Raw genomic sequence first — 12,110 nt, forward strand, 5'->3', positions numbered from 1 at the left:
ACATTGGTTGGGTCATCGGTTATAAACAGCTGAGCAATTCTAATCCATTGGTGTCAATGCATTGCTAGGTAACTGAATATGTAAGGTGTGGGAATGGTATAAAACATGAGTAGCTGCACTGAAGACTGCTATGTGTCTAAGCAACATTGCTAACGGATTGCTATTATTATAAGGCCTTGAATATTGAAGTAAAAGCAATTTTGTATTATTTAAATTACATATGTTTACATAATATCTAAATAGGATATTTACATTCATCTACAGGTAAGAGAGTCACTGGTTTGATCATCCTTCATGATCAGCTAAGCAAGACTATTCCACTGGTGGCAATACGGTGCTAGGTGACTAATGTGTAACATGTGGGAAAGGTGCAAACATGACTGGTTGAACCTAAGACTGTTATGTGCTTAAACATCATTTGCTAAAGGATCACCATTACGAGGAATTATAGGGTTTTGAATCTTTAAGTGAAATCTAAATTGTATTATTTAATATTACATGTGTGTATATACTATATAGTGTTTAAATAGAATATTTATAATTAATAATACACAGAAATGTGTTAAATGGATAACAATTTATATAAGTATACTTCAGTTTCTGTACAGAAGGCAACTCATACAAGACTTACAGCATATTATGGCATATGCGGACTAGGAATAGAAGATTGGTAAGGAAAACTTATGCTAACTACTTGTGGAAGCAGTCTAGTGTGACAACTGTGTAAAACAGAACCAATGTAATTCACATCCCATCAATCTTGGATCCGTTTAAGCACACTTACGCATAATTGCTTGTGGAAGCAGTGTTGCCAAACAGGAACCAAACTAGTGGCACTATTTGACCAAACCTACTTTGTACATTGTTTGTCTTTTTATATTTATCCAACATAAACCATCTATAATCGTTATCATAGTAATATATGGAGTTGTTTCTGGTTACTGTAACTTGCCTAGGACATTCCATTATAAATACCATACTGCATGTATTGTAGACTGCAAGTGCTCTAGAAAATGTTATGACTATATAATTTTCACAGAATGGCAGATTTTATTGTGTATTAAGTTGTGTTCTCTCCAATTGCAGTTCCTGGAGTTCCATTCCCTCTTCAAGAACACATTGCTCCAATTTCTCCCCCATCTGTGGCTCCATATCAAGGTAAGCTTCCTTTCTTCAGATCATGGTGCTAGACATGACTTTGAAACTTATTGTGTGTATGTATATTTCGATGGTTATTAATTAATCAAATTACGAGATCATATGTGAAATATTTTATATTTTCACAAGAAGCTAGAATGTAACTGAAGTGTTGAAAAGCTTCAAGTTTATAACATGAATGGGAGTAGATGGTTGTAGCTATGTTTCTAGATTTATTGGAAATTCAGTGTTTTTGAACAGTTCCATAGTGAAGGAAATGCCAGCTATTCGTTACATACGTTACATTTCCCAGGAACATGGTGCTATAGCACTGATCATTTTGATGATATTTAACTGGTAAATGCATTTGGCATCATTGCTACATTTTATTGTATATTTGTTCATCGTGTGGCTCCAGATGGAGCAAGGATATGATATCAATGTAATCGGCCATGGCATCCTTTAGATGTCCTCTCTGTGAAAGATTCCTCTTGGTGTTTTTTTTCCTCGTCCCAACTCTCCATGCTCCTTGTTGCTGAGTAATTCTGAGATTCAAGTATATCATTACTTTCAACTATCACTTTCTACAACCAACTTTTTGTTTAGATTAGCTGAATGACAAAGAGAACTTCCTTATCTAGAATTCAGATTTTTGAAGTCTTACGAACTTGCTTCCCAGGTAAGGCTAATGAATGTTGTCAACATGACTGTAACATGCAAAAATTGGCATTCACTATGATCATTAGATAACACGCTTTCTCAAGGTCAATGATATCACCGTCTTACATAGTGTATTATGTTGGATCTAACGTATCTATGTGATGTATGTTCATATCCACAAATAGTTCAGTAAAATTATCAAGGCATTGCCTCGGAAATTAAGAAGGATTTTATGTAATAGCATTAAATGATATTCTTGTTTACAATGTTTTAGTAAAGTACTATAATAATGCAAATATGCATTTCTTTAAGATAGATATAGTCTGTCCATTAATGCTGACTTTGAAAATGCAACAATAATATTTCCTTTTAGGTTTTACTTCCTCTTGTTGTCTCAATATATGCTTCTTGTTGCTAAGTAATTGATCAAGACACACAGGCAAATACCTATATGCATGATAAAGTTAATGTTTTCTGACATGGTTATGATGCCTAAGAAGTACTAAAATTCTGATTTAGTACTGTTTAGTTTTGCAGAAGTTCCAGACAACGTCTCTAGTAGCTTCTCATTGGGGTGGATCTTTGGTATAATTGGAATTGTATTCCTTTTCATTCTTGTTGTTCTGGTGTTGTGGATTTTGAGGCATAGGTTGGTATGTTATCACCAGACTAAAGATGTCCATGCAAAGACTGGGGATGGCAAAGTCACAAAAGAACTTGAGATCCTTGGTAGAACATCCTATTGTCTGCCTTTGAGAGGTCCTCCTTGCTGGAAGGGTCAAGACAGTGATCCCAATGATTCCAGCAATCGGCAACTAACTCTCTCTACTGGTATAGAAACCATCTATCATCTAACTGCAATATAAAAAAATGCATCTGCTGTGTTTAGCCACATTTTCAAAGTTGTTACAATTTGGACTTTTCTTTCTTGGTAACTATGTCTTAATTTTAAATGGATCAACTTTATTAGATATTTAGTTGCATGGATTATATTTCATAAAGACAATACATGCCTCTCAGTGTCATGGTTAATTTTAATCAAATAGATCTTATGGAAGATTTGGAAGCATATGACCAAATTAATATGTATCAATTTTTTCACAAAGATGATGAATGGTAGGGTAATTACATGGCAGTTGTTCCATAAGTCAACACAATATTTCCTTGATTTTCTACAACAACATACCCTGGACGCCCCTCCAAATGACCTTTAATCCAATATGCCAGATCTAATCCCCCGCCTATAGGTTCATCCAGGTATTAGTGAACTATTAATAAACGTTAACTAGAGTAGTAAAACACTCTTTAAGTAGCTGTGTTATTAGTTGTCATGTTGAACACAGTGCACATGGTCTCTATAAATAGGTAAAAGATTATAGAAAACACCTCATACAAAGCCATGATCTACATCATAACATCGTTACAAAACCATGGATTGAGTCATAACTCTATAACATACATATTATGAGGATACAGTAAAATTGACACATACCATTGTCAATGAGTGGTCATTAACCACTCTAAAACTACCCTTAATGGTCACCTCAACAGAGTATGTATTTACTAATGGTGATATCATGTATTGCATAGTTTGGTGATGGATATTTGGAATATGTATTCAATAATTAATAATAGTCATATCATATATAACATATTTTAGGACTTAAGTTATGATTAGGACTTTAGGCTAAACTTCTAGGAACCTGACGTTTCGGGACGTACCCATACGCGGAACTCCGAAACTCGACCATAATGTAATCATCTATGAGAGTTAATATAGACTTGGTTTTCCATCTAAATTGTTATATATGGGTCTTATTCCCTTTTTTCTTGCAAAATATTATGTTATTCACTTATTTATAATTTTTTTATTATATATAAACATATATGACGTTTCAGACTACGTTTTGGCTGGCGTTTCCATTTTTGGGTGATGACGTTTCTAAAAGTACCCGTTTCGGAAAATCCGAAATGTTTCGGCGCTTCTCTTTAGGTTAATAAAATGGTGATATAATAAAGGAATTTAAAAGTTAATTAGTCACATATCACTTTATAGTTGACTAAGAATTTCATAACCTATGTGTCTCTCAGGAGTCACTGATATGTATTCACATTTATGCATATTGAATAATATTGAGTCTCTCTTTCTCTTTGTAATGAATCAATCTGGTTTATTTAAAAAATATCCAAAATAAATAGGATGATATAAAAGGAATCCATATGGAAGAATGCTTGAGGAAACACTCGTAGGGTTAAAAGGAGGACCAACATCATGATTGAGGGAGAAAGATCCAGTAAAGCATGTTGAGAATCATCTACAGGAGGATCATTTGTAAGAAGTAGGGGGGAAGATCTTGGCGGACCATGTGTAGCAACTTCATCAAAGATATCATCTTTATGTTAAATCACATTGTGAGTGGAAGGATCATAGAGGTGATATACCTTGGAAACTTTGCTATAGCCCACTGGAATGTGGTTGTGATTTTAGGTTTTATTTGTTTCCTTTTTCACTAGGAATATGGGCTCATGCACTTGATCCAGAAATTCTGAAATTTGAACCTGATGGTTTGTTTCCATACCATTTCTTATACGGAGTGATACCTTCAACAAGTAGCTATTCAATATATGATGTTGGCGCCATAGAAAATTTCTTCTCCCCACAATTTAAGATCCATTTGCTCCAAGTGAAGCAGGCATTGAGCAACTCTCTAATAGCTCTGTTCTTGTGTTTATCTACTCCATTCTGCTGTGGAGTGTAGGGAATAGTGATCTGCCAAGAAACTCCATGAGAAATGAAAAATGTTTTCAAACCATTGCTAGTATATTCTCCTTTACTGTTAGTTTTATTACACTCAATGCTTTTCCTGCGTTGATTTTCCACTAGTGGTATGACATCTTTGAATTTCCCAAAGGCTTCATCCTTGGATTGAATGGTTTATATCCAAAGGAAGTGGGAAAAACCATCAATGAAGGTGAGGAAGTACGTAGCTCCCTGTTAGCTCTTGAGAAATCTAGGGCAGCTAGATTAGGGTGAGTTCTCTTACTTTGATAACTTCTTGTGATGTTCTTTTACTTAACTTGATGTACTTGAAGTTAGATTCTTCTTTTATTTGATTATTATTGTGTTCTTATCATCAAACAGCTACCAAACTATGAAGATCAATGAGACAAGATGACACAAAATATAGTTTGCTAGCCAGGGCCAAAACCTCTCCTCTTGAGAGGAAATCCCACAAAATGTTTTCTCCTCTTATAGAATCTTCAAATGACAAATTCCAAGACCCAAGACCCAAGACAAATACCCTTCCAAGAGCAAGTCAACCTCTCCTTAGATAAATTTTCTTCTTATCAAAGTCAACCCAAGTCAACCTGATTCAGAACTGCTTCAACTTCAAAAATTCAGATCTGCAATTCCTTGACTACAATTTCGGCCTAACTGCAGAAACCCTAACTTTGCATGTGTGAGAAAAGATGGTGAAATATGTCTATTTCTTGCTTCACTTGGAGAACTTATTCTTCCTTGACAATTCACCCTGCAAACTTGATCCTTTTGACACCTGATTTCGGCTCCTTTGATGACTAATTTTCTTTAGCAAATGATGCCCTAGACCCTTCGCACGTGTGGGAGAATGTGGCCCTAAAACAGTCCTTAAAACTTCAGTCTCTCTTCTTTTATGTTCTCCTCTACTTCGCCGGCTATAAGGCTTATTTTTCCATTGTAATGGAACTTGGATGGATGCTCTTCAAGTGTGGTCGAGTGCCTTGTATATATAAGCTTCTTGGTGAGGTTCAAACAGCTCTAATGAGGTTGACTTCTCTCTTGTAGGCCAACTTGTTGACTGCTGGGCCGACTTGATCTTGGAGGGTCTTTAGACATGACTTTGACTCAATTAAATACTTTTGACTTGATACATGATGCCTAATAGGGTCTTTTACATATTACAATGATTCTTTGACTTCTTTGACTCTTTGACAAAGCCCTAGAAGCACACAATGGGTGCTTGACTTATAAATAAATTAACTTAGAGCATGAAACCAATGCTAAAATAATAATAATAAATTTTCTTTTCTCTTTTACATCAAAGACAAAAATCAAGATTACATAAGACATTATGAAGACCAAACCTAGTTACATTTTCCAACATTAGCCACCATTTTGTGGGTACTGAAGATGGGAATCCTTGAAGTGCCTCTTTGGGGAATAAATTGAACAATTGCAAGGCATGGTCTTGTCACTCATCTACCAAACTATGTTTTGGAGGCGCTGTTATGCATTTGTGTGCATGTTTACCCCATTGGTGGACATGCTTGCTGCTGTCATCATTGTTGGCTTGACGAATGAATCTTGAGCTGATAAGGAGCTGAAAATGTCAATTCAGATATGGCTATGGTAAATTTATTCAGTGGTGGGCTCTAAGCTGAGAATATCTTGTATATCTAAGCATGAGAAAGTGTTTTATTTGAACCCAACAGTGTAAGTAAAAGTGGATGGTAGCACAGGAATATTCCAAACCAGATTGCTGTTATACCAAACTTACAGTACAGGATCAGCAGAATTGGATAGCAGGCTGAAAGGGATATGAACACAAGATAAAGCTAGACAGTTACCATTCAAATGTATGACAGTGACTTGTGATGCCTCACAGAAGATGAAGTTAATGCTGTATATGCTCTGCTATAATCACTGATTAATACAACCTGCTAGGTCTTCCCAAAATTGATTGGTAGTGGGTGATCTCAGCCAAAGGAAAGGTGTATTTGCCATTCAAATTGCACCTTGCAGAATAGGATGCAATGCCATGGCATTTGAATTGCTTAGAAATGACCTCAGGCGCAGCGTCTGAGGCAGATGCAATGCAACCTGTAATGGACTGTGTGTAACCAGCGAACTCATACTTGGAGTGATGATGCAACGAACAAAGTTTGTATATTTCAACGGTATGCTCTGATACCAATGTAACGAACAAAGTTCGTATACGCAGTGGATTAATCTTCAGAAGACTTCGAAGACAAAGACATCCATTGTAAGACAAGTGATTGTATATTGAATATTATATAAAAGATTTGATGCGATGATTACAATGAGGGTGAGGGCCTGCTCATATACCTAGGCAGGTACCTCTTTACCAATAGTCATGTCCTTAGGGACAAACCTCTTCGTTAACTAGTGACTAATTAATCAATCATTATTTATTATTATTATTGTTTACATTATTTGTATTATTATATATATATATATATATTATTCATAAGATTGCCTTCCTCTTCAAAAAGCTTTTTCCTCAAAGCTTTTGATGAAGGGGCTTGATCTCTTTTCTTGTTTCGAATATCTTCTCCTCTCAATACTTTCATCTTCGTTGATACAAGATGATATGATTCTCTGAGTGATAAACAAAATTGTCGAACCGAGAATGGATCTAACCATCCTAGATTAATCTTCTGTGGAATCTTCAGATCACTAGAAATTTGTAATGAATGGTTATCATAGGACTATATTCTGCAAACTTCAGTAATCCTTGGAACATAAGTTTGTTGTTTATGTTATGGGTGATACTGGTATGTAGATTGATTGAAAAGTCTGCTCTTATGATTCAGATGTCGATAAGGAGTTCTTTTTATTTGACCTTCTTTAACATGTGTGTAGTAATTTCCGTTTTGTAATGAGTTGTTATCATAGGACTGGATTTTGCACACTTCAGTTTTCCTTGGAACATAAGTTGTTTATGTTTTGGGTGATACTGGTACAGAGATTGATTGAAAGTATGCTCTTATGATTTATATCGATAAGGAGTTCTTCTTATTTGATTGTTTTTCCGCTGCGGTGGTCGTAACAAGCCTGCCATTGTGCGACCTGCTATTCCACCATCCTCCCTACGTCACCAGTCGCATGCCTTGCTACCGTCGTGCTAAACTCTTGCAGCCATCATAGCTGTTGTCTGTCTGTTACACAAGTCAACCATCCTGCCATCGACCACGAGTCCATTGTTGCAGATGTTGTTGCCTATTACAAATCGAAAGATTCTCTACTATATAGAATTGTCTTTTCATTAACCACATCACTGAAGCGGTAGTCCACGTCGTCTTTTTGTTTGTTGTTATTGTTAATAGCAGGGGACAAACCAATACGGTGTGACTTTTCCAGACGTTTTGGAGTATTGATCTTTTGCTGCACTAAAACATCATATTAGTTAACCAAGTATGGAAAAGTCATGGAAGTGATGCTATCACAGTGTGTTCAATCGACTTTATATAAGGTTGAGACGTTACAAGATACCAACCTAATTACTTACATCCTGCCTAGGTATATAAGCAGGTCCACACCGTCATTGTAATCATCGCATCAATTCTTTTATATAATATTCAATATACAATTACTTGTCGTACAATGGATGTCTTTGTCTTTGAAGTCTTCTGAAGATTACTCCGTTGCATATACGAACTTTGTTCTTTACATTGGTATCATAGCATACCGTTGAAGTATACGAACTTTGTTCGTTGCAAATGAGCATTGATGTGGAGGCCTGGGAAAGAAGTCGAAGGTAGCGAATCTTTAGTCCAACAGACCAAGGTTTAAAGATGCAAATTTGTCGTTATATATGTTGAAAATTATAAGCAGGTTCGGTCTTCGTAAAGACCTAATTGTAATCATGACATTGTATATTCTTTATAAAGAAAGAAAAGGAAAGAAAGAGAAATTTTATTTTATTTTGGAGTACGGGTTTCATACTCAAGTTTGAGTCAAAAGCATGTTCTTCGTGCTTTTAGGGTTTCTAGGTCCTTCTAGGATAAAGAATAATATCGATCATTGTCATAGTCCCATTTGGACTCATTGTAATAAAGAAAAATATTTATTGTCAAGAAAAAATCACTTATAAGCCCAAGACCAAGTTAGCCCAAGGAGCAGATAAAGTTGGCGTTATGGAGGGAATTCGACCCTCAAGAAAGGCTATAAAAGGAGAGTTGCTTGAGCCATTTAGTACACAAAACAAGCACAAGTTTGATCTGCAATAGTGAAGGAGAAGAAGAGTAGTTGGAGGACAAATAAGAAGAGTAGAAATCGAAGTTGTAAGATTATCTTTTCTTGTCTTGCTATTAGGGTTAGTGAAGTTGCCAGTTGCAGGAGGTCGAAGTTGCAGGGTCGAAAATCTGTGAAGCAGTTGCAAGGGCCGAAGTTGCAGTAGTGAAGTTACAATATCGAAGTTCTGGAAGCTGCCTTGAGGAATATATTGCTGGGGGATGACTTTGTGCTTGGTAGGGTTGCTGGCTTTGGTCTTTGGGTCTTGGAAGTCTCTTTGTAAGTGGATTCTAAAGAAGAAGAGAAGCATTTTTGGGTTTTCCCCTTGGAGGGATTTTGCCCTGGTTTGGAGCCTATATCTTGTGTACTTTGTCTTGTTGTGATCTTCATTGTTTTGGTAATTGCTTGATGAACAAGATCTAATAAAGTAATAAAATGCCAACACATATCACAAGTAATTATAAGGTAAGGAAAATCATCTATAATACTTAAGTCTCCTGATTAGATTTTAAACTCCCTGTGGTTTTCTTTTGTAGAGAGAGGGTTCGGGTTGACATGCCATTGTGGTAAATCTGAACCCTCTCTTTACAAGTGTCTCCTGATTTTCCAACATGCTTTCAAAGCTACGGTGTACGAATGAGATTGAAGATCATATCTAAGTTGGCACTATGGCAAGGGCTATAAGGAAGGGTTTCAAGTTTCTTGGAAATCTCGCTACATCTATCAAGAATTGGCTATTGAAGATCATCTCCAAGCTCACAAAGAAATTAGTAGATGGAAGTTTGTTCACCGCTTCATTCAACACTTTCAAGGACGAGAATGTATGGTTATTGACAATGGTGCCTCCAGACATATGGCGGGAGAATGTAGTCAACTTCAAACTCTATCTAAAGGAAATTCCTCTCATTCAATCAAACTTGGAGATAAGAAGAGCTATCTAGTGAAAGGGATTGGATCTACTTTGTTGGAGCTCGATTCTGGTGGAAGCATTCACCTCAACAATATTTTATATGTTCCAGGTTTGAAGAAAGACTTACTTTCTATTTCTTGTCTAGAGGACAAGGGTGATAGAGTTGCTTTTGTTTATGGCAAGGTTTTGGTTTGGGGTAAGGGCTCTAGTCTTGATGGTGCTAGGGTGATTGAGATTTGTGAGGGGACATTATATAGACTGTTTACACCTCTATTTCATGCCCTAGTCCACTTGGATGTGAATCCTTCTGAACTATGGTATAGAGGGTATGGACACCTTCATTATAATATTTTGCCATCTCTAAGTCAAATGGTCAATGACATCTCCAAATTGAAGGAAGAACATGAAGGGACCTGTAAGGCACGTGCTCTAGGTAAGAACATGGAGAAGCCATTTGCAGGAAGTGATACCCGATCTAAAGAAGTCTGAGATCTCATACATTAATATGTATGCAGACCTATGGCAGTTAAGTTTCTTGGTGGGCATCAATATTATGTAACCTTCATTGATGATTTCTTAAGGAAGACTTGGTTATACCTTCTCAAGAACAAGGATGAGGTATTCGAAAAGTTTCAGGAGTTCAAGAATGAAGTGGAGAACCTAACCGAGAGAAATATCAAGACTCTGAGGTCAGACAATGGTGGAGAATACACCTCCAAAGAACTGATAGCTTTCTACAAGGAAGCAGGGATCAAGAGGGAGCTTATCGTTCCTTATAATCTTGAACAGAATGGCGTGGCTGAAAGGAAGAATATAACTATTGAAGAATGTGTCAGGGCCATGCTACATGATCAAGATCTCCCTCAATTCCTATGGGGAGAGGCATGTATGACAACTGTTTACTTATAGAACCGAAGTCCTCGCAGGATTCTCAACAATGTGACTCCGAAAGAAGCATTTACAGGGAAGAAGCCTAGTGTGGATCATCTTCGAATATTTGGGTGTCTTGTGTATATTCTTATACCCAAGGACAAGATCCTGCAAGTCTAAAGGGAATCTTTTTGGGTATAGTGCTTCATCAAGAGCATATAGAATCTATGTTAAGGAGGATTGTCAAGTTGAAGTAAACAGGGATGTCATCTTTGATGAAATTATAGATTACAAGAAATCAAAGGATGTTTTGGTTGACTCTGATGAAGAAGAGATACCTATCTTTGAGGATATCTCAAGGAACAATGATGGTCAAGATCAGACATCTACTCAAGAAGATTTTGGAGGTCCTAGTGAGCCTATACAACAAGTATTTACCAGAAAATTGAAAGAGGCATGCTTGGTTGAGAACTACTCTACAAGAAGCAGAAGGACATATGACATTGGGGACCTTTAGGGAAAGTAAAAGACTAGAGAGCTATTTTGGGTATGCGACATATATGACATAGCTTATTGAAGCGGGACCCTCCTCCTCTGAAGATGTAGATAAACATCAAGAGTGGAGGAATGCAATGTAGGAAGAATACCAGTCTATAATGAAGAACGATGTTTGGGAAATTGTCCCTAGGCCAAGTGACAAGTCTATAGTCACTTCAAAGTGGATTTACAAGATAAAGCACGCTGTAGATGGGAGCATTGATAAATACAAAGCAAGGTTTGTAGCAAGAGGCTTCTCATAGAAAGAAGGGATAAACCTTTGCTCCTACAGTTAGATATACAACAATAAGATCACTTGTTTCGTTGATTGCTACTATGGGATGGAGCATCCATCAAATCGATGTCAAGCTAGCTTTCCTGAATGGGACCATTGATGAGGAGGTTTACATTGAGCGACCTCAAGGATTTGAAATAAATCAGAGGAAGACTCGTGTCTGTAGATTGAAGAAATCTTTATATGGCTAAAAGCAAGCACTTAGAGCATGGTATGCAAGAATGGATGCATACCTCTTGAGACTTGGTTTTTCCAAGAGTTCTGAAGATCCTAACCTATACATCAAGGTGGTCCAAGGTGGACTAGTCATCATACTCTTGTATGTGGATGATCTACTAGTCAAAACTGTAGAGCATCGGATTCAGGAATGCAAGAAGCAATTAGCAACCGAGTTTGATATGAAGGATCTTGGGATTATGCATTATTACTTGAGACTAGTAGTTTGGCAGAAGCTAGGTGGGATATACCTTGGTCGAGGTAAATATGTGATCAAGATACTTCAAAAGTTCGGCATGATGGATAGCAATCCTATGATGACTCCTATGATTACTAATCTAAAGAAGTTGAGGAGTTCAGAATCTAGTGTGGTGGATCCTACTTGCTACAAATAGTTGATTGGGACCTTGATGTATCTGGTAAATACGAGACCAAACGTTTATTTTGCAGTGAATGTCCTTAGTCGGTTT

At 36.8% G+C, this 12,110-nt stretch overlaps 1 protein-coding gene across 3 annotated transcripts in view; it reads left to right on the forward strand.

Moving 5' to 3' along the window:
• LOC149259359 (lysM domain receptor-like kinase 3) overlaps nt 1–12,110 on the forward strand; it is a 247,618-nt gene that overhangs the window by 56,368 nt on the left and 179,140 nt on the right. For 2 of the 3 annotated variants that reach the window (XR_016257464.1, XM_089418184.1), the window contains exons 2-3: nt 1,087–1,158; nt 2,335–2,628. Coding sequence is in view for 2 of the 3 variants with exons in the window: in XM_089418184.1 (XP_089274310.1) it covers nt 1,087–1,158; nt 2,335–2,628 (366 nt within the window). In the remaining variant the exon portion in view is untranslated. The remainder of the gene's footprint in view (nt 1–1,086; nt 1,159–2,334; nt 2,629–12,110) is intronic. The other variant, XM_089418194.1, reaches the window with a different exon arrangement.

This window comes from Pinus tabuliformis, chromosome 6, assembly GCF_031772625.1.
Source record: "Pinus tabuliformis cultivar Carrire ecotype Pingquan chromosome 6, CPIR1, whole genome shotgun sequence".
NCBI lineage: Eukaryota > Viridiplantae > Streptophyta > Pinopsida > Pinales > Pinaceae > Pinus > Pinus tabuliformis.